General features: G+C 31.1%; 2 protein-coding genes across 3 annotated transcripts in view; one reads left to right on the top strand and one right to left on the bottom strand.

The window, feature by feature from the left end:
* wds (WD repeat-containing protein wds) overlaps window positions 1-7,616 on the top strand; it is a 74,354-nt gene extending 66,738 nt beyond the window's left edge. For both annotated transcript variants that reach the window (XM_085824067.1, XM_085824066.1), the window contains exons 12-13: window positions 2,502-2,589; window positions 7,346-7,616. In XM_085824067.1, the coding sequence (XP_085680193.1) occupies window positions 2,502-2,589; window positions 7,346-7,446 (189 nt within the window). In that variant the 3' untranslated portion in view covers window positions 7,447-7,616. The remainder of the gene's footprint in view (window positions 1-2,501; window positions 2,590-7,345) is intronic.
* Window positions 7,617-9,400: 1,784 nt separating this feature from the next.
* Prosbeta2 (Proteasome beta2 subunit) overlaps window positions 9,401-26,246 on the bottom strand; it is a 36,658-nt gene continuing 19,812 nt past the window's right edge. The window contains exons 4-7 of the mRNA XM_085824068.1: window positions 19,806-19,946; window positions 12,111-12,285; window positions 9,951-10,102; window positions 9,401-9,604 (exon numbers count right to left, since the gene is read on the bottom strand). Of these exons, the coding sequence (XP_085680194.1) occupies window positions 9,478-9,604; window positions 9,951-10,102; window positions 12,111-12,285; window positions 19,806-19,946 (595 nt within the window). The 3' untranslated portion in view covers window positions 9,401-9,477. The remainder of the gene's footprint in view (window positions 9,605-9,950; window positions 10,103-12,110; window positions 12,286-19,805; window positions 19,947-26,246) is intronic.

Here is a 26,246-nt window from a genome sequence, read left to right as displayed (position 1 = left end):
GAGGGTAGTGTATTTTAAAATGTAATGCAGATTTTATACTTATCCAGTATTGTAATAACTAGTCATTAATCTAATAATTACTTAAAATGATAATTAAAAAGCAGTGCTAAAAGTATACAATTTTTGCAGTTTTGAATTTTTTTTTATGAAAATTATTTTATAATTTTGAATGTAAGTTTACAAAGCAGTAATCTGTGTTTGTTTCATCAAAAAATGTTTCATTTGTATTGTGAAGTTTGTAAATTGCTTACAATTCTGATCATTGCTTTTCACTTTTGGTTTTTCTTAGAATTTGTTATACTTTTTTATATTTGAATGAGTTTGGCATATCATTACTTTCATTCAATTTCGTCAGCTCTTCTAACAATTTTTAAGTCATAGTCAGTTTTTTACATGATGTCTCTATAATTGTCAGTTTGTGCTGTAACCATATATTTTTATTACTTCCCACATTGATTTCCAGAACATTTTTTAGACTTCTAAATAAAAGCCAGATTTTTGAAAGTTTTTAAGCCTGTTTTGAGAGATTCCCCAGTGCAGTGACTGTAATTTCATGAACTTTGCCAAAGATATCAGCTTAGTCATCTCCTTTGGAATCTTCATTTAGTTTTGTTTATCATCAAAAAGATCATTTTCGTATCATTTCTTGACCAACATGTCTTCCGTAATGACATTTGATAGTTTTTATAACCCTGGTTTAAGGACTGAGTGAACACTAATTTAATGTTTTTCAGAACAAGATCAGAAAAGTTTTCAGCACAGTTATCTAACATTCCTCTCTGTGTTTCATACAGACTTGAGCAGTTATGTATTCCAGGTGGCTTGCATTTCTTTAGCAGCCAAGGCAAAAAAAAATCTTTTATTCAGTTACCAGTTGCATGATAATCTGCTTCTAACAGTTCACCTAGCAGTTTCCAATTGATAATGTTATTTTCCTCTTTCCATAAGTCATACATTAGATGGTACAAAATAATCTCCGAAGATTTTAGCAAAGCCCACAGCATATGTGGTCAAGAGCTCTATAAATAGGGACATTTTAAAAATTTAATTGTTTTGATGTTCCATCCCTTTTGTGGTTTGTTAAGAAAGTTAACATTTTATATTAGTTCTCCATTAATTATACTTCTTTGTTTAGGTAATTATCACAGTGCTATTTGAGAAATTCCTAAAGCTCATTAAATGCAACTTCTCGTTGGCTGTACTTACCGAAATTGTCATAATCGTTTAACAATTTACTTTTAGGCTTAAATATTTTTGTTTAGGAATTTTATACATGTTAAAATGCAGCAAATTAAAAAGCTTCGTATAGTGTTTTGGGGTTTTCCCCATGTGCTTCCTTGAGAAATTTTCCTTTTATATTAGTTTTCCATCAATTACAGTTCTTTGTTTAGGTAATTTGCAAAATGCTGTTTGGGGGAATTCCCAAAATTCATTGTAAATGCATCTTCTCATTGGCTGCTTTTACCAAAAGCATCATAATCTTTAAGCAATTTATCCTTTTCTTTCAGGCTTAAATTTTTTTTTTTTTTTTTTTTCCCACTTAGGTCTTTTTTACGTATCAAGTTACATATGCAGTAAATTAAGCTTCTTACAGTGTTTTGTAGTTTTCTTTACATGTAACATGGATACAAGCCAGTTTTCCATAGAAAGTCCTGTATAAAGGCATCCCACAGGCAGGAAGCTCTTGCGTGCTTTACTGTAATCAAACTGGTCCAGTGGTTTTGAAATTGGTGCACTTTTAAAACACGCATTTTTGCCAGTATAAAGCATACATTTCATCTCTTACAGCTTGGCTGCTGTTTGCAGGCACAAACAATGATTACTTTGCTCCTTTCTCAACCTACAGCGACCCACTCCCTATTCGAAGACATAATATAGGACTAAAATGCATTTTATGAAGTTTTCTGAGAGTTACCTATGAAATATGTTTCTATCCAAATAGTTTCGAATGTAGAGATGGGATGCAAGACTGCCATTAGAGGAGGAAAAACCAACTCGCTGTTTACCTTAAAGATAAGAATGCTGTTCTCAGTCCAATCTGTACTAAACCTTCGTAAACAGTACATAACAGGTTTGGTTATTTATTGGATGAAAAATTTCGCCTTAAGGAATTTTGTGGGCTTGGGCTGACTATAAATGAGCATAAGCAACAATAACAACAAAACTTTGCTTTCTCTTTTGCTGATTTTATGTGACAGGGATTATTTTTGGGGTGATGCATTTTAGGAAGTTTGTTTTATTATTAGAAAAGAAAGGAAAGAAGAAGAAACACTTAAGAAGACTCTAGGAACTATTATGGAAAATTAAAAGTTTAAAATTTATTTTACATATTTATGTATATAGTGTGCTTTTTTTCATGTTATAATTTTTCCATTTTGAACACTGTGTTGGTTTTAAACTGCTTTACATACTGTTGTTTAAAATATTTTATGTATTGACATACATTTTCATACTTTAAGAATGTGATTTAACTCAATATTTGCTCATAATTTTAATTTTAGTGGATTGTATCTGGATCAGAAGATCACATGGTTTATATATGGAATTTGCAGACTAAGGAAATTGTTCAGAAACTTGAAGGCCATACAGGTAAATACTTTTAAAGCTTTGTAAAAGCTGTCTGATTTTGAAAGCATAAAATTGCTAGATTATTTAGCTATGACACTAAAACAAGCATATTTCTAGCATGCTTCAGCTTGCTTAAAAAATTCATAGGAAATCAGGGAAAATATTAATTTTTTCAAAATACCAAAGAAAATAAAAACTTTACGAAAGATGAAAAAAGAATGAATCTGTGATCATTAATAAAGAGTTCGTATAATAATTCCTTCATCTTATAAAGAGAGGAATAGTTATTCTAGTCTATCGTTCCTGAAATTAATGTGAAACAATTTTATCAACATATAATTTTGCTCTCTCAGGGTTCATAGCCAGATTTTAGTTAAAAAAATAAGCACCTATAAGCACTTTTCAAGCACATTTTAAGGAAAAAATAAGCACCTGTCTAATTACATTATACACAACTGCATAACCTTAAAAGAAAAATTAAGACTTGTAATTTAAAGCAATGCAATATTTATTAACAAAATGAGCATTACTTCAACCATGGAAAACAATTAATTATTTTTTTAAAATTTTAAATGACAGTTCAATTTACAGAATTAGTTTACAATGAGAAGGAAAAAAAAAAAAAAAAAACACTGCAGAACTAAACTATATTACAAGATTTAATGATGAAATTTCAGTTCAAAATATAGAAAATAAATAATAATAAGCCATATTAATTGTATTCGTTTGGCACCTAATAAAAAATACAATTTATTTTTCTACTTATATTAATATTTAAATAATTTAACTTAAATCAAAATTCTGAACAATTTCTAAATTTTCATTGCATAACAGTTTTTTCCCTTAACATATATTCCAAGCAAAGTAATTTAAGTAAAAAAGAGGCACATTTCTGAAATCAGAAGACGGGAAATTGCTTCATGCAGTCTCCTTTAACAGTAAAAGCTTAAATAACCCGCATACTCGGAAATTGCCAAATATTCCGGATAGTAACTGGAAAAAGAGGAGTGGGGGAGATAGTAGCCGTTCTTTAGATTTCTCGGCTAAATAAATGATTTTGACATTTCGATATGTGCATCATATAAAAACATACCAACGGAACTGAGAAATATTCTGCTTAGAAAGCACAGAAAAATTCTTTTAAGTGTTCATAAACAAACCTCAGACTGAACATCAAAATTAATTATATCTGCAAAATACCGCAAACGCTATTGCGCAATACGTGCAGCATAATTCTTCCACATGTGATATTACGCAATCGGAATCAACAGCTGCCAGTATTCGGGAATAAAGAACTAAATAAGGAAAAGAAAGAGACTTACTAATTTGGGGTGTTTCTGATTCTAAGATTCAACAGACTGCGTTAAATTTCCGGAATAGAATCAATCTTCGCTTAGGTTGGGTAGACCGCAAAAACTTTTAGTCCTATTCAATCCAGATTGGACAGTTTGTGTGTGTGTGTGTGGGGGGGAATCCACTGTTTCAATATTAGAGATTTTGCAGAGAAAGTGGAAAGTGGAGCCACTTTCTCCGCAAACACCTCCCAACAGTACGGAGGTTGGGAGGTGTATACAGTACACCTCCCAACCTCCGTACTGTATAACGTATTGGGGAAAAAAAAAAGAGAGAGAAATTATTTTGACTATTCGATTACTTTCCTTTTATTTAAGCCATTCTGAGTATTATTCCCTAGAAAGCTAATCTGTGTAAAAACACACCCATTTTTGGAAGTTTATCTATACTTCAGCAGTTACTGCAACTATATTATTATAAATATTCATGCATATACTCATAATATAAGCATAACAATCATAATAAACACAAATATGAACTAAACACGCGGAATGAGAATGCAAATTATTAAAATCTTGATAGAAATTCAAACGTGTGTAGTATTTGGGTGGGAGGAAAAGAATACCAAACGTAAAAGAATTTTCTACCATTTTCGCAATTCTTTGACCAATAGAACGACATGCACCTGTCTGTACTCTCGCGCGCACCATAGGTTACGGTAATGCAGAGAAAGGGGGGAAAAGCAATTTCCGGGAGTATGATTCACCATCTGACGTTGCATATTAGGAAGAAAAGTTGTTTATTTAGTTTCGGCTTTGGTACAGGAAAAAAATGCACGTTCATTTAAAAATAAAAAAAAAAAAAAAAAAAAAAGATTTAAAAAAAAAGGGGGGGGGGCTTTAAAGAAAACGTAAGCACCTATAAGGGCCTTTATATTTTATTTTCAAATATAAGGACTTATAAGCACTTGTAAGGACCGCTACGAACCCTGTCTCTACTTGATAGGGAGCTCTCATTTTCTCTTTTCTTTGGAAATGTAATTATTCTATTTTTGTACCCCTCTAAAAATACAATTGCACTTCAGAAATAAAAAGCGTAATTTAAATGTCACTACTAAATTAACCCTCCGAGTGGCTTGTCTTTTAGGAGTGGGATCTCCTTATGAAGAACTGTATTTAAACAGCTTCATTTAATTTGTTTTCATTAGCTCCATTCATTTAAATCATATTTACATCATTAATGAAAGTAAGAAGACCAGGCTCATGTTTTTTGAAGAAAAAAACTGTTACTCTTCAGGTAAAAGTGTTACATTTATGCCAAAATTTTATGATCAAACTTTAAAAATATGCAAATTATAACAGTTTAAATTTTAATTTTTATAATATTTTTATGAAATAATTTTTTTAAAGGAGTGGAAAAATATATTAATAAAAAAACTCAGTGGCAGCTAAACAGCCATGCAGTGCCCCGAAATCTGCTTTCTTGACCGTGGACCCCGGGGTGCGTAAGCACATGCCCTAAACAAGTGGTCAGCTTGGTTGCAAGACTCCCTGTGTTTAGTCCCCAAGCGAACTTGGTACTCATTTTATTGACCCAAGGGATGAAAGGATGAGTCGACCTTGCCCAGCCCGGGGTTCGAACCCCGGACCTGTGGTGCTGCTGCGCGATGCGCTAGCCACTGCACCTATTATTAATATAGAATTTATTATATCATTATTCAGCTTTATAAAAAATATACTGCCTGAAAGAACATCTTCCTCGGAAAACTTCAAGTTTTTCATCAATTGTTATGAACTCACCGACAGTGTAATATTTCTGGCAGTTATTCACAAAGTCTTCAAAATACTCTGTTTTAGGTCCAAGTTTATGTGATTCTTTCTTGATGACGCGAGTTCCTATTTATGAGATCGACTTATGTCAGAAAAATATAAAAGACCTATAAAACCACAAATTTAAATTAGAATTGTGTGACAAGTACCTCTCTCTCTCTCTTTGAAAGCTGTCAAAAATAAATGCAATATAAATATTTGTATAACTGACGACTTTCTGCAACATTTGTTCACTTAGTTTCCATTTGGAGTCTGCACATATTTTGCATTACCAATGTTTCCAGGCAATTTAGTAATATTTTGAGCAGGAACATCAGCTTTTCTTTTGGCCATTAGTTTTTTTTTATCTTTTGCAATAAAGCAATAAATGTCATTGTCATTTTTGTTTTCAGAATGCATCTTGATTTCTGATTCAGTATCATGATAACTAAAAAATTCTTTATAACTTTCATCATCAGTTTCTTCAATGAAGTCTTCAACAGTTGGTACATCTTCTAATAATTTTTGCAAATGTAACATTTCTTCCTTATAAGGATAAATCACACGACACGTTTGGAGCTTTTTGCGCTACCAGAAATGAATTACATTACTGCAATGCGAATAGGCACACTTTGTCTGACAGACACAATCCGATCAAAACAAAACTTTCATATTTCCAGTGAAAAACTTCGGAAACATAAAGAGGATGGCCTTGAAGGAGATTTCACTGAACCACAACCAAAATAGGGCCATTTTCAGAAGGGTTTCTTTTATGGGGTGGGTTAAATTACATGCACCAAATAACAAAAAATGTGTGACCTGAGACAGTAATGTCACTCAGAGTGTTAATTAAACATATTTTTTAGTCCATTGTAATTTTTTACGTTTTACTTTGAAGCGTTTATATTGATAATTCCAAATGATTTATAGAAAGACAGTCTTGACATAGTTTAATAAAGAAATGAGCCAAGGAATCACCAACAGCAGGATTACAAATGATTCCTCAGTATGGCTGCTGTAAAATACCAAAAATTATTCTGACTGCTACCACAACCTATGATGTTGTATTGTCAGATTTGCATCAAATATCTTGATTAAATAATGGCTAGTTGTATTTTTAAAATTTAGTACAGGTGTTTTATTGCTTTCCCCCCTTCCAAGTTACTCTTCTGAATATTATGGGGGGGGACACAGAAGTTTCATGGAACACAATTAAGAAACACTGGCATAGAGATGATGACTTTTTCTTGAATGATAAGTTACTTTTCGATTGCATCTATCATAACGGTAAAGAAATGCAAAGAAAATTGCATCTCATATTGAATAAATATTAGTATAGTTTCATAGCTTTAAGAAATAACAGCCTACACAAAATACAAGAGCAGGATTAGATTACAGATTGCAAACTTGCTCGAATATTCAAGGACATGATATCTCTTTATTACATTTGGTTAATAAGTTATAATTTGACAAAATATTTTACTTTCACTTTTTGTCAGAACATATGAATTAATTTTATGAATTCATGCATTAGAAAGACATACTGTGAGCAGTTAGTTTATTATATGTAGATAAGAAAAGGAAAATAACCAAATTACAGAAGAGTTTTAAAGGGTATTACAAATTAAGAGTTGTATCTTACTTATATTTATTGAACTTTTTCCCTCTTTCTGCAGATGTTGTTTTGTGCACAGCCTGCCATCCAACTGAAAATGTCATAGCATCAGCTGCATTAGAAAATGATAAAACCATAAAGATCTGGAGGAGTGATTCTTGATTTATTTTGGGAATGCAAAAGTTTGGAGCCATTGTTTTACTTTTAATCATTACATATGTTGTAAAAATATCATTGTCAACCAAACTTTCTGATCTACTTTTGTTACATTATTGCATTTTTAATATTGTATTTTTACTTTACCCTGGAATCCATTAAATGTATGTGTATCACATAGTAGTTTAATTTCTAAAAACTATGACAAATTATGATTCTCCATTTTTCTCCCCTTTCATCAAATTAAATTAATAACTTAATTGATTGAAACTGATTTTTAAAAGAACAGTTAAGTTATAATATTGCTTCATTATTAAATTTTGCATAATTGCTTATTAGATACTTAAATCTTGCTAGTCACTATTCTTGCTTATTTCATCATAGCTATCAACTTTCAAATACAAAAAGAAAAATATGATGTGTACACCACAACTTCCTTCTACGGAATATTAAATTATATGCATTTTTTCATGCATTTCATTTAAACTTATTGAATTAAATCTACTTCGTTGATAGCACATAAACCACAATAGAATAAATGCACAATATCTAATAAAATTCACTATATTTATTTACTATAGCTATACTCTGGAGCTAGGTTCACTTAACGGCATTACATCTCATCCATTTTATTAATGAAAAAAATAATCTGAAGAATTATCTAATCATTGCCACATTTTCTATTCAAATACTATAATCTAAAGCGATATATGAAAGAAATTAGAAAGTTTTTCACAGACGAGCTTACCTAATGTGCATGCGCTACTTGTAAACATTCTCCTTTGACCGAAACAGATTGGCGACATTATTTTTTGCTAATATGAAACACTTATTTCCTCGAATTTCATTAGATATGTATTTCCCATTCAATAAATTCAGTTCTCACTTCGTAGCAATGCAAAAATAATAAAAACACAAAATATCTTCATTAAAAATTTAAAGACACAGAAAAGCATAAAACAACAAATACAGTTAAAAAATTAAACACTTTTTATAATTAAAATTGCAGTTTCTATGCAAAAGCAAGCAATTCGGCCGGAAGACAGATTTTTTGGCGCACAAAACTGAAAGTTTACTTTTGGGCTTTACTTGGCAAAAAGACATTGATTTAATTTGTTGTGGATTTTACTAACTTAAATAATTCCAGAATGAATTAATTAGTTTAATTTGAAATAATAAATGAAGACGTTACTTTGTTGTTGCAGTGCTTAGTTTCTCTAGATTGGCAACAAATCTACTTTTCTGCCAAGTTTCAAATGTAAATAAATATGGCTACTATGGTTAAAAAAAAAAAAAAAAGGCTTAGTTGCCATATAAACAACTTTTAAATTGTTGATAATTCTACAACTACAACATGCAGGTTAACTAGAGGCATAAAAACCTTAATTGGAAAATAATTCAATCATTTTTAAAGACAAAAATGCACAATTTACAAACCTATGAGAATAAAGAATCTGAGCTGAGCTGAGCTGAGCCGAAGAACAGAATGGATACATATATATATGTATACTTACGTACTTTTCGTGCAGCCGATTGTAACTAAAAAGGGAGGTGTATATCTACATGTAGCAGTCCCACATACAAAATTTAAACGTTCCGAGGCTATTTGTTTTTGAGTTATGCAAGATACATACGTACAGATGTGATTAAATCTCTTCTGAATCCATTTTAAATCAGTTTTATAATTCATTTTGGGAGAAGGGAAGAATCCTTTATTCTGTCTTTTCGTACAGATGTCATGCAAAAACATCGTTAAACAGCATTCGATAGCAGTTAAAATGAATATTTTTGTTGAAATATAGTACGTGGAATTTTTTGTGATTACAATACATCCTTTACTTCATACAAGGATGTAAAAACCTAGAATTTTTACCATGCACAGCAGCATGACTTTTAAAAAATATTAAATTAAAACTTGGTTTAAAGATATTAAATATAAATTTTTTAAATAAACAAAAGGTTCAACTTTTTAATACTTGATAATTTTTATTCAATATTTTTAACATCAATATCAGATCAAATTATAAATCTTGCATTTCATTCTCCTGAAGTATCCATTTCTTCTTCTCCTGGAATTTTAACTGTAGTTTCAACAACCTCAAGTGGAATGACTTGCGCAGATAACACTTCAGTTGTTCCAGGTGCATAACGGTATGTTTCTTGTCTGCAAAAATACATACAGAAATTAGTTGACATGCTTAATTTACACTATAAGTATTTATCCTGTTTAGGGGGCTAAACATATATATACTGAGATTGCACATGCAAGAGAACTTATTAATCAAAAATATTTTCAGATTAGTACACTGGCTAAATAAATTCTGTGGTATTTTATATCTATCTTAAAATCATATTAACAAATAAATTAATTAATAAAATTTCTTATTCGTATTATGTTGCTTGCCATAATATGTATTATTCATAATATATGCCTTAATTATTATTTTTAGTTACCTAACTGCAATAAACAGTTTCATATATAATTTAATGATAAAAAATTTTAAACATACTTTTCCCCTTTAAGATTTGCCACTTCATAAGGTCTGATATACTGCCGTCCTTCTTTTGTAATTATACACATGTCTATATTACTACCAGATCCCAAGTCATTAAATATACCTGCAGCAATAGCATCACGAATGAGCTGTTGACCTTGCTCAAGCTAGAAATAAAGTTTTTAATTAATAGAAAAATATTTTATGCATTACAAGATAATTTGCAGCAACATCTTTCTTCAGCACATTTTATCATTTTCATCTAATTAAAACTCAAGTAAAATCTTTAATAATCACATTCTTAAAAAAATGTTTATTGGCAACACATTCAGCAAATAATTTATAATCTAATTTGCTTATTTTTCCTAGAGATGACATATAGATGTTTGATAATAATATTCTTATTTTACATAGTTTTTCAAATTAAATATTCCTCTCTCTATATATTACAGCAATTTTTTACAACAAAAAATATCCAAAATCTTTTTTGTACAAATATATATGTAGGCCAACAATTCAAATTAAAAAATTTAGAATAAATTTTTTTTAAACCCGTCCTGTGCTATAGTTGCAGGATTGAAGTAGAATGAACTTCAAGCATCTAAATTAGTAAATTGTAAATTAGTAACACAAGTGAATAATTCTTTACACTAAATTTAATAAATTCATTAAAATTCATAAAGCATCTAAATTAGCAAGGCAATGCCTCTATAATATAATAATTGAAACCGTATATAAGAGGTTTAACACAGAGAGAATTCATAGTAGAACAATTTAAAAAAATAAAAATGCGAAAGGAAAAATATACAAATAAAAAATTAATATCCTTTTATTGAAACTCCAATTCAGAACACACCAAGGGAAAATAAAATAAAAGCTTCATAAAAGTCAATATGTTTCGTTCTCCTGGCCATTTGAGATAAAAAAAAAACTTAAAAAGTCATATAAAACCGAAAACTCAAATGTATCAGAATTTTCCCTACACATTGTCGAAACACCTGGAGAAAAAAAAAGGAATAAAACATTACATAGTGCCAAAATGACAATCAAAAAACCATAGAGCTTTACATTATATACATTGAAATAATAATAATAAAACAAATTGGTCTAAAACCAATATATGCTAATCCAAAATTAAGTATAAATAAAAAGTAAAACTAAGTCATTTAAACAAACAAAAAATAGGGAGATCCCCGATTATACTAAACTTTTAATATCAAGAAAACAAAAAACTGTACTTGGGAGAATTCTACAAATAAAAAGGCTAAAACTGATAAAAAGGCTAAAACTGAAACAGCTAAAAACCTATTTGAAACAATAATTGAAAAATGCAAACTTACTGAAATCTTAACATGACCTTCTATGTGTGATCTAACTGAATTCTAAAGATGACTAAACGGTGTTCTTGCTAAAGAAAGTAGAAGTCAAACTGCTCTGGAGAAGCCAAAATTTTGTAGTTCTTGGAAAAAGTATACGACAAGGTTTAAACTGTCTAATAGCAGAGCAAAGTATTTTAACATGTGTTCAAAATGTCCTATCCTGTTATATTTTGTGTGTGCGTGGGGCAGGGGGGGCAATGGTTGAGTGTGTTCTGTAAAATTATTACTGACGAGGAGAGGTGATCGTCAACCCAAAGTGGAGGCATAGGAAACTTCTAAAAGAAGCTGGTCTCTGTAAAATTTTAAAGCGCAAAAACAGAACTGGCTCAAAGTTTCGGAAAAGTAAAGTACACTGACACCATCTGCATCTCGTACATTTTCTTATTTTTTTAAATTTCACATAGAAATTTAGCTTCATTTTGAAGGTTTGTGGCAGTAATTTTTAAGCAAACTTAAACTTTTCTTAGACAAGTGTTAATCGGAATTTGACCGTAGTATGATCTTCACATGTTAAAGCTAAATAATAAAGGCTAAGCAACAACTCTTAATATATTATGCTTTAGGTATCATGAAAAACAGATATGGCTTTTATAAGGGCATTTTAAGGTGAAAAGATATCTTTCATTTGGCTATTAATAACTGAAAAAACCATCCTGTTGTCACATGTATGTACATTTTTTTATTAGAGTGAAAATTACCTGTAAATTCATATTAGCAAAATTTCTGTTTAAAACAGAATAATATTGGGGAAAAAAAAAAAAAAAAAAAAAAAAAAGCTGAAGGAATAATCACTTACTGACAAATCAGGTTTCCATCCTTTTTCAAAAACAGCCATAGCAGCTAGAGAACCTGAACCCATGCTTGTGTAAGGCACTTGTTCACTTGAACCATGTGGATGAATGGAATAAATATGAGGACCTGCATTGTCGACACCACCAAGTACTAATGCCGCACCAACATAACCCTGATACCTGATGTGAAAGAGAGTATTATCTTATATTTTATTAATTATAATAAACTAAGCTTTAAAAGCATCAAAAGTTTAATTTTTACTTGCAAGGATTTTTACATGATATAAATGTTTAGCTATGTAGGAATATTCTACTTCTTTTCTGTTGAATATAAGAATGATAATGTTTCATCTTAAACACCATTGGAATTTAGTTTGATTCCCACAGCTCAGACCATGAGTACAAACACGTGTGCACCATTCAGAGTGATTTATTTATGAAACAGGGTAGCTGGACTTGAATCACACAGTAGGAATTTTTTCATTCTTATTCTTTTCCTGTGTATTTCTACAGTCTTCAAAGAGCACAGAATTAAGGAGGTAGAAAATTATAGTGGTCTAAGCTGATATGCTGATCAATTATCTGCAATTAACTGCTGGATTACATTGTGTTCAATTCTGTGCATTTATTCAGATACATGTTAATAAGAATACGAGTGTTTTCCAAATTAAATTTTGCTATACTATATACATAATTTTCTTTATTGTATTTTTACAATGAAACCTAATACTATTTTATTTTACAAATGCCAAACATTAGCACGTTAGCCATTAGTTTACGGGCTCTCCAGTACTTTTTAACAATGTCCTCGTACCGAGAAAGTGCAATACAATTATTTAAATGTTCAAAAATTAGAGGCTGATTGGAGTCACACAAAATACAGTTTGGGGAATCCACCACTCCAATTCTGTTCCAATTGCAAACAGTCATGTCCAGTTAGATGTCTAAATAGAGCTACCGCTGTCTTTCTTGAAAAATTGGGAATGAAAATTGTCTTTTACTCCAGAATCCTTCATCTCTTATTTATAGCATGTTGAATCATATCTTGCTTAAGAATTTTTTAAGAGTCAGAGAAAGCTGTTGATTAATACATTGTATTATCAAAGTTCTTTTCTTAGCCAATGTATCAGCTTTAAAAAATCTAATAATATAATCATTATTTTATTTGTAATATACTAATATCTTTATTTTTGCATTAAAATTTATGTTTATTATTACACACAGAAAAAATATCATAATTAATAACTACAACAATAATACATTATTATAGTTATTTAATTATTATATTTATACTGTAAAGAATAACTATTATATCTCTTTTTGATTTCTGCACTAAAATCCAAAACCTTGTTTTTACCAATTTAACGCATTTTAACTTACAATAAAAACATTAACCCTAACACATCTTGGCAAATCAACTATGATCTAGGCAGATTTTGCTGAAATGGGATGGAAGTCTGTTGACTGCTATTTTTTTCCCTTTTAATTACAGGGGCAAAAAAATTCTGCTAGAGAATTTAGGTCCATGATAAGCAATGATATATGCATAGTTTGCATAAAATTAATAAATTACGATAATTTTCAGCATAAATAATAGTACATATAAATTTCAACATATATTTAACTAATGTGAATTTGAGCATTCATTTTTGCAAATATGAACAAAGCACATGAAAGACATATAATGACAAGGTCACTCAATGATGCATGGACTCTTTCTCCTTAACAGTAAATTCCCCCTTTCTGATCTGACCATCCAAACTATATAGAAACAATCTGCATTATGTTACATCATTTTCTGAATAAGACTTCCATGTAATTACAATAAATCCTCTCATAGCGATCAGTTCTGAAACTGATTAATATTTCTGAAAACATAAACGAACATCCATGTTTTCCTGACCTGACTAATAGAATGAATTTATTATTAATAAGAAAATTGAAATTTCATCATTTCTAATTTCATCAAAGTAATCAAAGTAAAATGTTTCACATTGTAAACAAATTAAGAAGTTACATTTTCAGTCATTACCCTAACAGTAAAATTATTTTCATCGCAAGTAGTATTTAATCTTAAAACTGAAACGTGAGAACTGCATATTTCTATTTTAAATTATTATTTCTTGTCTGCAAAAGGTTCCAATAGCACTATGTAGTTCATTTCTTGGTAGTGCATATTTGATATTACATAAATTAATTAAATTTTGTCAAAATAACCAACTCTGGATTAAGATGTCTGTAAAACAAAGCATTAAATTTAGAAACACAGTTAAAAATACTTGGAAGTGCAGCTCACAGTTTGCAACAAAGCTGACAGAAAAAGATGATTAAATAATATGATGGTTGATATACTTTATGAAATTATAAATGTTCTAAAAAGGAAGTGATTAACCAAAAGATAAAACAAAATAGGCAAACTTCATACTAAAGTAGTGATCCTAAGCAATGGATACTTCTGAAATTACCAAGCAAAATTTATAACCTGATTTTTGTAGCATATTTTTGCTTTACATATAAAATCTCTTTCCTGTGCTTTAAAATACCATAAAGTACTTCAGAACATTGAATTCAGATTAAAAAAAAAAAAGGTTTTCTGTTACATTATTCTTGACTTTGCATTTAATCAATAATTTTATTACAGAATGCATACACAGCATTTTACAGACAGTTTAAAATATAGATAATTGCACATGTAATTTATGATACTTCAAAACAATAACAAGAAAAACAAAATAAAAAGCTTGAAACATGTACGTTTTGTAACAACACACAACAAAATGTTTATGCATCTTTTAAATTCGAAAATTTTCAAGATATTTTAGCTAATTCACATCAGTTTTCTTCTTTTAAAATCTTTGTTGTCTAAATAAACAAATCATTGTTTCTATTAATCTCTGCTTCATTTCCTAACTTGTTAATGTTTTAAGAATATACCTTTGAAGAACAATTCTTTTTCCGTTTATGTAATCATTTTGTTTCTCAATAAGTTTCCTCTACATTTAATATTTCAGATTGAATTGGAGATTTTTATTATTCTAAAGAAATGCTTATACTTAGAATATATAGAAGATTGTAATTTTATTTCTTTAAAATAAGTATGAAATAATACAAGGTCAGGGCCAGTGCTGCAATATTTTGAAAAGTTAGTTAAGCTATGAGCCACAAAATTTAAGGATGGCAAAATGTGTAGAATTTAGGACCCCGCAAAGGTTACACCAGGTGCTAAAATGCCCAATGTGTACTGTAGTGAGACATATAGGATGAATCTTAAAGCTGTCAGTTTTCAAATTCTTTATTTACAGAAAAATTCCTTTTTTGCAGATGGCTGTCCATGTGACAAGATTAGAACTACTTTTGCAAATTTCCATGCTTGTATTAAGTGAAAAGATGAGAAAATAAAAGGAAGATAAACATGTTAAGAAGAAGACTTCTAGGATCAAAAGCAGAAAATTCAAAGTTTGATTTCACAGTTATTTCAAAAATACGAAATCCATCACAAATTTCTTACAACACACAATTCATTACATGACAATACCATGAAAACATCTTTCATTTGGTCACATTTTTCTGGAAGCATAGGTATATAAATCTCGCATAGCTTTTTAGCTGTTGCTAAGAGGTGCTTTGGAAACTATGTTTTCATAGCATTTATTATCTTATTTATTTTTCAAACCCCAAATATTCCTAAATTGCCAAAATGGGAAAAAAAAAAAAAGGTATGGAAAAATAAAAATGTTTTATTTTAATGCTATTTTGTAATTACAATTTTAATATATTATTATTTTAACAGCATCTTTCAATTTTATTATGTTTGGGAAAAAAAGATAATCGTCGAAAAATCCGCAAATATCTGGATATTTTGAAGTTGCCAAATTTAGTGCTGCATAATAAAAGAAATCTTATCTCAAAAAGGAAAAGGATATTTCTAACATAATATCTCGTGAACATTCTCAAAAAATAAAATAAAAATAATTTAAAAATATTGAAATGCTGATGTTTCAATAAAGGCTGGATCTTATTTCCTACTAAGAAATAGAAAAGAATTCAAATGATAACCCAGCAAATACATAGTTGTCAATGAATTGGAAAATATTCCTCAAAACTGTTAATTCATGCTGAAATGGTAATCATAAAAAACAGACAAAAATGCCAGATAAGTAAAATTAAGGACTTTTTGCCGATTTGGGCTGAAATTAAGGACTTTTAAGGTCCAAAAATTATTTTTAAAAAACCTAAGCAGGTAACCAAGATAGTAAGTATGGTTTTCGTCAATCATAAAAAATGGCCCACAAAAGTCTTAAACGTCCATTTTATTCTTTGAAATAATCACCAGTGGCTTCAATTATATGTTCCAAATGAGACATAAGCTTTTAAATGCCCTTTTTGGAAATAAAAAAAAAATTCTGCAGTCCAAAAACTGTGATGTAGGCATTGTGACATCATCACATTTTCGGAACTACTGTTCCCACAGGTGGTGGTTATCCATGGCCAAAAACAAAAATTAGTCCAATGAGACGATATTCGGAGAATATTGTGGCTAAGGCTCCGTGTTCTGATGACCTTTTTCGTCGCTTTTGCTGTAAGAGGTCTGGCACTATCATGGAGGAAGAGAACTCTTCTGTTGACCAGAGTTGGCTGTTTCTGGTGCAGTGCAGCTGAAACTCTTTGCAGTTGAGACAAGTAGACCTCGGCTATTATGGTTTTTCTGCTTTCTAGATATTCATAGTGGATTATGCCAGCACTGTTTCACCAAACACACAGCATTACCTTCTTTTGGTGAATGTCTGGTTTAGCAGTCGATGACACCAAACCAGAAGTCGACCAATGATGTTTCATCTTCCAGTCATCAGACATGACCCATTTTAAGTCACATGTCAAGATTTGCACAGGAGTGAAGCTTTATTATGGTACGGCACCAAAAAAAGCAGATGTTCAAATGTTGGAGCTTGTTTTCCTTGGACAGGACATGAGAAACATACTTGCTTAGTTTCCATGTCATCCAAAGATTATGAAAATGTGACTGAATGATTTTGTCAGATATTCCAAACCTGTGTGCAAGTTCCTGGCAGGTTTGATGAGGATTTTGCTTGATTTTCTCTTCCAGCTGGACTTTTGTCAAAGGGTGGATAGATGACCAACATAAGGCATGCAGCTTTGTTTCCTAATTTGTAGTTACAAAACAAATTAGGCTTCAAAAACTCCTTTTCCAATAACGTTTTTTCAGTGATTGCACTTCCTACAAAACGGGTAAGCGAAGCATGCAATGCATCGAACAGCTCCCTACCAAATAAGGGTTGAAAGGAATGTAAAATATGATGCCATCAGAACCAATTTGACCATACTAACGCGCCAAAAGTAACTGCTCCCCAAAACGGCAAGAACTTCCATGATTTCCTAGTACTTTTAAGGAACTGTATGAACCCTGTATTACTTTAGCTACATTAATAAACTGATACACTACTTCCTCTTTAATATTTTAGTTTGTTAGTTTCCAACAAAACCTGAAAAGAATAAATCCATGGTTTAATATAACTGCAGTCACCAACAGTTAATTTCTTCGAGATAAACACCTACACAAAAGACAAACTGCCTGAAACTATAGGTGATCACCTTGGAGAAAGACCACTGTATTTAAATTATGTATTTATCTTGGCTTCATTCTTTACATGTAGCAAATGCCAGTTAGTGAAGATTCCATTAAAACATCTAAGCAGAGATTTAAAATTGCATAGGCATAGATAATTACAGCTTGTAATTAAATACATTTAACAAGAAAACTCCAATGCAATATACAATGAAGAGCCAAAACATTATGACAAACTACTGAATAACCAAATATACACTACTGAATAACGTGTTGTGCGACCTCTGGTCTGCAATACAGCTGCAACTTGACTTGCCATGGATGCCACTAGTTTTTGGTAGTTGACTGGAGAAAGATTATACCAAATGGCTAAGCAGCAGTCACAAAGTCGAGATATTCCAACATGCTAGTGTTCGAGCTCTGAGCTGTTGCTCAATGATATTACAAATATCCTCTATAGGGTTAAGATCTGGCGAGTTAGGTGGCTAGGACATTAATTGGAATTCATCCTTATGCTCCATGAACAACTCCAACATGATTCAAGCCTTGTGATATGGGGCATTGTTCTACTGAAAGATTCCATTTCCAGTTGGGAAGACAGATGTCATGTTAGGGTGCAACTGATCCACAATTATGTTCAGATAATCCACTGCTTTCATAGTCAAATCTGCCACAACTAAGGGTCTCAGAGCCTCCCATGGGAATGTCCCCCAAAGCATAATATTGTCACCACCAGCCTGTGTATGTAAAGAAAGGGAGCAACTGTTTGCCTGGAAGAGGGTGTACTCTGGCATGACCATTGACACGATGAATGAGAAATTGCAATTCATCTGACCAGCCAACAATCACTTATCCATGGTCCAGTCTCAATGTTCCCGGGCCCACTGTAGGCACAGTTGACAATGAGATTTGGTCAGCAGAGGCACACAAGTAGGACATCTGCTGTACACTCCTATATCCAACAGAGTCCACTGAAATGTGTGTTCCAAAACACTTGCATCTGCATTGCATTGGGCTGTCAGCTAAACCACTGCCTGGCCACAATTTTGCTGTACCAAGCAGGATTGTCTCCAATGTCTTTTTTTTTTTTTTGATGATGCCTGGACATCCAACACTTTGGCATCTACAGCTGGTTTCACCATCATTTATCCACTTAGCATAAATACTAACAAGGGCAGATCGTAAAAAAATAACAGTCATGCAGGTTTGGAGATAGCATTCTGAGTATTCGGGCCATTACAATATGCCCTCTATCAAATTCACTTAGATTAGCAACCTTTCCCATCACAAACAAAAGTAAGTGCAAGAATGATTTCTTGTCTTCTCCAAGCAGCAGTTAAATACAATTTCCACTTAATCATGTGCAATCCACGTTATCCAGACGAGTTCACTGAAAAATGTGATGTCTTAATGTTTTGGCTCTTCAGTGTATATGATATTCAGATAACAGTGCATGTTGTTTTTTATTTTACAAATGCTTAATAACATGATTTTTTATGTTATGTCCTTTTTTTTTTCATTTGGTTTTCTAACCTACAGTTATAAATTTATTCTAAATCCAGCAATATAATTAAAATAGGTTAAAAGGAGACAGATACTACATTTAAGGAGCATTATGCATGCAACAACACTTAAATAACCGAGAATTTTATATAAAGCATTAAACTTCTCCTAATTTTGAATGGCAGTTTATATTTAGCGATTACTACATTACATTAATAAGATTTCTTAAATATAAGAAAAGACCGTAATAAATGGTAAAATTTTCCTTTTGTGGAAATTTCAATAAAAATTTCATTCTTGCTAATATTTTTTTTCCCACTAAGAAATTTTTATTTGAGGCTTCAAAAGCTATGGAGCAGTTTTCATTTCGATAAAAAGCAAATGTTTAAGCAAATAAAACTAAGTTATGTTTTAACTTTGGCAATTTTCTTATCTAAACTGATTGATGAAATTTTTTATATTCATTTCAAGCAATTTCTTTTTAACATGCATTAGACAAGAAATGCATTCCTTGGAGTTTTTCTTGTAATATTTAATGAAAATTTAAAATATAAAATTTATTTCAAGAATTTTAACTCTATTTAAATGTTTAGTTACTTATTACTTTCCTCACCTGAACAAGTACTGTTTCAATAGTTGTTCAGCTGTGACAACAGGAACAATTCTATCAGTAGCTCGACGATGCAGTTCTAATTGAGATGCTATCATTTTTGTGGTCATTTCTGTATCAGCTGCTGTACCAGCACCACAGCAACTAAAAAAATACTTGATTATACGACTTGGAGCTATACTACAATTATTAAATTAATCAAATATTCAATTACGAAAACATAAGCAGCATGAAATAAAACACATATAACTGAGCAAAACAAAGCTTCCAAGACATACTAAGTATACCTTTTAGGTTTTTAAAAATAAGTGCATATATGCCTCTTGCCTAGTCAGTAGTTTTCTTGAGCATGAATCAGCATACTTCCACCAGTTTGAAATGCAGAAATAGATCTTTGCAAGCTTTTCAGATATTAATTAAAATAAAAACTGAAGATCAGGATAATTATTTTATTGTTATAATAACAGATTGCTTTCCGTGAGATCTGTTTTAAAATATACACATAGAAATTTAATGTTCTGTATACTGCAGTACAAAGTTCAAGAGCCAGAATTGTCGGGACCCTGGGGATTTTGGATTTCAGATAATTCCAAATTTTAGATCATAAGTTGAAATCCAGTTTAAATGTAGTTAGATGACATGTTATACATCACAACATTAGGGATTTCTTTATTATTTTTGTTAGATGGAAAAATGCTACCCCCGCCACAACCACTCCAGGGTGAAAGTGCGACTGTGACCAGCATCAATAAATGTATTGTCATTAGCCACAATATTACTTCCTTAGCCAGCATGCGACATGCAAAAATGTCATTTAATTCAGAGGAAAATCATACTTAAGGTACACTTGCTTCCTTTTGTTGAGGAAGCAGGTGCTTTAGTCAGTATTCTCTATTCCTAGATTTTTTTTATTCTATTTATTTTTCCACTGGTAATTCAGTGAGCTGTATGTCAGATTTTGTACTAATAAATGTCTATCTCAGAAGTTCTTTTCTCATGTGACTATCAGTAGTCAAGAGTTAAAAATTCCTAAACAATGCCAGTTTGAGGCAGATTCATTCATTGATGTAGGCATTTCATGGTTTTCCCCCCATGTGCAATATGAATATGACCCAGTTTTTATTAGCAAGTGCTCCATAAATGTATTCCTACCTTTAGACAGATAGGTCTTGAATGCTTTGTTTATCTAAAATAATCAAATCTTTTCTAATTCATATTCCATGTTGGTTTTTCCTTTGATGTGTGAGGCAAAAAGTTCAGAAAATGCTTGACTACAAGACAGCAATTTTAAATGTTTTTGATGGATGGCATACTGATGCTCCAAACAGAAAAATCATGGTTACTGCTTGTTCAGACTAATGATGAAATCCATTCTACTTTTTTCACCACCATTCTTTTTTAACATCCATCATCTCCATGAATTAATTACAAACTAGAGAATATCTCTGTTATACAGATATATATACAGATAATGGTGAGTAATCAAAGAAAAAGATGAATATGTGTCCCTCATTTAAAGTTATTTTTTAAACTACTTGATTATTACAAATTTTTTCCTTTGAACTAAACTAAATGGGAATCAGAGGCTTTTCCTAACATTAAATTATGATAGTTGCCATATTTTTTTCAAAACAGAATGATAAAACCAAATAACTTTTCTATATTTTAAATAAATAAAGGTCAGATATCATATTTGCTTGTATATTTAATGTGAACTGAGAAATGTGATTTGTTCATATAAATTTTAACTTAAAATCCTTGAATTCAAAAATGCTTAACCTTTGAAATTTCACAGACTGTTATTTATTCACAGACACTTTTCAAGATCTTTCATTCATAATTTCAAAATCATTGCAAGTCATTTTATCCTTTCTTTCCATGAAGGGAACAAAGGAATATAAAGGCTGCTTTTCCTACAGAACACTAATATAAATGGGACAGTAAAACAGGGTTGTCACTCAAATAGGAGAAAGAAATTCCTTCACACTTTCAGGTGTGTTTTAAGAAAATTCCAGTCTAGCCACATAGTGTGCACTGGCTGGGCTGAGAGTAAATTAATTATGGTGATAATTATAATAGAAAGTATGAAAATTTGCTAATTACATGACTATAATAGTTGCTTCTTAAACCAACATTCTCTTCAGTAATCTATTGTAACACAAAATTATTTAAGACCACATAAATTCCCTTTTTAATTACATGAAAAGAATATATAATTACATATAAGTGACTATTAGTGCATCTGAAATATTTACAATCACCAACACCGAAATACATTTTAATAAAATGTCAACACAAATGTAATTAGTTTAAAGTATAATTAAAAAATTCTACATGCATAACAACATACATTTACAAAAGAAATTACTGTATTTGCAGGCTTATAGGACGCACCCCCTTTCTATACACATTTTTGAAGGATAAAACTTTATTACTGATCATTGTAATGAATTTAAGGTAGTTTAGATATAAAGTAATACTTTCTGCAAAATGTTTTGTGCTAATACTCCAAAGAAGGTTATACTTTCTGCAAATACCCAATCTATCTGGAAAAGAACACATTTTAATATTCTTTGTCAAAACCCAGATGGTTTATTTTTAACATCTTCTGTTCTGTGAGAACAAAACTGATCCCATACCAGTAAGGCAGGTTTCTTCACTGAACTCTACGTAACTGTAATATTCCCACACTCCATAAGGAAACAAACAAAACAAAACAAAACAACAACAACAAAAAAGAGGCATAATTCCGAATAGAGGAAACTTCCCGAAGCGAATGTAATAAAAAACTGATTATCGACGTATAAGACGCACCCTGTTTTTCAGACAAAAAAGTGCGTCTTATACCGGCAAATATTTACAATTCCTTCCACCTACGTAATAACCAAAATCAGATGTGAAATTCACAGATTTTTCAATGCTACATATAAAATTTTAAACAGATTTTTTTCCACCATTAACTGTGACACTTTGCATTGCTGTTAAAGAATTTTCCTGAAGATTTTCCACCAACATAACATTATTAACTGAAAAACTACTTTCTACTGTGGCTTTAACATATTATAAAATAAGAGCCAGTTTTAAATGCTTCAGAGTTCTTTAATATCTGAATTATTAGTCAAGTCCTTATTAAAAAAATATCAAGTTGCATTACAGCATAGTTAACAAAAGTGTCTTTCCAAATACTCTTACTTCTTAATAACAGTTCTTTAAACTGCACTTTTGATTTATCTGCAAACGCAAAATCCATCCTTTCACTTTCATATAATACAGTACAAAGTCCGTAATCCAGACGTCCATTATCCGGAATGATCTATAATCTGGACCTCAAAGCCACAAACTTACGCATGCACATAATGGGTTTACCCATGCGCACTTCGGATAGTGAAGAAAGTGACAGAGAGGTATTTCGATTGACAAGTTAGTCGGTATTCTCGATATAGCAATTACAGGACTTGAACAGTGGAACTTTGTAACTGAACAAGAAATTATGTCTGTTTATAGAATTAAAGAGAAAGTATTATCACAAAAAACGAAGCGACTTAAGCAACTTACATTGAAAGAAATGTTTAATAAAGTAAACAAATAAATATTAAGCTTTTTTTTTTTTTTTTGTAAATTTTGATACCCTTTAGATCATAATTGCTCTTTATTTCATAAATTATGGCTTCATATTTTTAATTTTATAATTTCTGCATGCCATCTTATCAAATTTAAATTAATGATCTATAATTCGGAAAACCCCCTAATCCGGAATCGCCGAAGTCACGACGAGTCTGGATTACGGACTCTGTACTGTATATGCAGTCAACTCTTCATCCTTTTCTCACATAAAATTTCATTAGGAGCATTATCAAATAATGAGCTTAAGATATAATGAAGAAATGTATTTGACCAAGCTATATTTAAATAGATTTCTTTATACTATTTTTGATGGATGCTTAACCAAAAAGGTTCTGCATTGAGTAGTGAATTGTTTTTTCTTTAGATCAGACACTCTACTTTTGCTAGACTTGTACCAGCAGCAATACCCAATACAATATCTGCAACATTACAATAAATGGTTTGATCCAGAATAGCTATTTTTATCAATTTTTCAGGAGTTTTAGCCTCTTGTGGTATATCTCTTTTGACATATTTTGAGAGAAGTTGATTTAGCATACTATGGAAAGCTAAGTACAGAAAAAGGCACATAAGATCAGTTGTCTGAAATGATTTTAGAAATAAATGTAGAACACTCCCAATAAAAAAAAAAAAGGCCTTCCCCCAAAAAAAAGAATTTTATCTTTAACAGCTTCCCTCAGTCTTCAGCAGTTTGGATGATTCTATATATTTTTTCACATGAGGATAAATAAAAAAAGCTCTCTTGGCAACAAGCATGTTGTCACACCATCTTACTTCACAAAATTTTAGCATAAAAAAGTCATACAATTAAAGCACACAGTATAATCTGCTCGTCGAGCAGGACTATCTTTAAATAATCTATGCGTGTCTTTGTGCAGCTGTGATTTTTTTAGCATAAACCGTTGCTACAAAAAGCCAAAATAACAAATCAAAGAATTGCACAAATTCAGTAATGCCAAAAATCGTCAATTTATGTCAAGAAGCACACGTAAATATATTTTTACCAAATTGACATAAGATATCTTGTGTTCACATCATTCTTCATATTGTCCAAAAATCTAAAAGGCCCATTTGCCCTTTTTGGACAATTCTATTTAAAGCTTCATCAAAGCATAATACAAATTCAGTGTTCTTAAGATCAGAAATGAGCATCTTTTTAATTATGCAGCTAAATCAAATTGCACTAAATATGACATTTTTGTATGTCCAAGGGTCATAGTTTTAGCTTTATTACTGTCATGAAACATTTTGAGGAATATAAGAGTATCAGTAAATGCATTAAAAGAAATATGAATAAACAAGTCTCATAACCCACAGTAATTCTGCAGCTAAAATTTTGTTCTTAGTTACAAAAAAGTTTAAATTTGATAATTGAGCAATTGGTGTCAGAGACTGCTCTGCTTCAGAACTGCTTTTATTTGTATAAAAAAAAAAAAAAAAAAAAAAAAAAAATTCTGCGATTATTTTCATAGAATTGATTTTTTTTATGCTTTACACTGTTTACGTGGCTTGTAATTGCTTTCCTTTCCGTGTTACTATGCATGATAATTTGGGGGGGGGGGCAAAACATGCATCTTGCCATGTTAGGAGCTTCTTTAATAAGTTGCAACCATGGACTCTACTGAAGACAGATTAAAATCTTTACTGTCTTCTTTTGCAGACATTTTATTGCTAAAGGAAAGAAATAAATCTATTTAAGAATATTTTTAAATAAATTTATGTCTTTTATATTTATGTATTTAGCAGGGTACATAAGTAAAAAATATATGTACTAAATATCATGATGGTATGTCATTATAGTGATGAATTAGTTTCATGGAATTAGTTATGCCACAGAAAACTGCCCGAAATTTGAAAGTATTAGTAACTAATAATAAATAAATTTACAAGGAAGATGTCAGATCAAATAATATTGTTACGAAATGCCCAGCTGCGCTAAGACAGCCAACCTGCAACGTGGGTTTAAGGTTGCCAGATTTGGCATGAAATTGGCATTTGAAGACAAAATTGGAGATATGCCATAGATGGAGCAAGAACATTCTAGAATGAATTTCTACCAGTTTTCCCCAGAATGTTTTCGAAGGCAGGCCAAAAAATAGCTATATAAACCCTGCCTGTACACGGCGTAGCAGTGTATCGCCAGTTTCATCGTGGAGAGTATCTAGAGTTATGTCGAGTTTAATAGTAGTGTTTTGAGCTCCGACAGCGGCCGAACCGAGTCAGGAACTGTAGTTTAGTGCTTTGCCATGACGCTGTCTTCACTGTTAGTCTGAAGGCTGTGGTTCTGATTGTTTCAGTGTGTTTATTGTAGTTTTCCGACAGCTGTAAATGTGTCTTTGGAAATTCTGTGTAATATTGATGAATAAATTTTGCTTTGGTTCTTCATCAAGTATTGTGATCAATCACTCCAAATCCACAAACCTGTAGATTTGTGCTGGTGTTAGAAGTAGGGTTTGCGAGTGAATGTCAGTGGCCTGCCTATAGGAAAAAGACATGGCAGATTAGATGAAGTTGACAGACTTCTTAGCAGCTGTAAAAGCAGGACTGAAGAAATAAAAGCCAGGCAAGAAAAGCTGCTAGAGAAACTTCAACAAATAGCAGTGGACCAAAAGAAGTTTAGAAGCAACATCGTGGAGTTTAGAGAGAAAACAGGATTCGTACACATTTCCTTACATGAAAATTAAGGACTTTTAAGGACCATCAAAGAAAAAATTAAGGACCTATCAGCAAACAAAAAAATGAATAGAATAAAGCAATTATCCATACAACCGACTTCATGCTCATAATTTCACTTTAAGAAACTAACAAAAGTGTGTATTA

Source organism: Stegodyphus dumicola, chromosome 9 (assembly GCF_044657685.1).
Source record: "Stegodyphus dumicola isolate Sdum_Otavi_A_Nest chromosome 9, ASM4465768v1".
NCBI classification, from domain to species: Eukaryota; Metazoa; Arthropoda; class Arachnida; order Araneae; family Eresidae; genus Stegodyphus; species Stegodyphus dumicola.
This window is presented reverse-complemented; position numbering and strand designations above follow the sequence as displayed.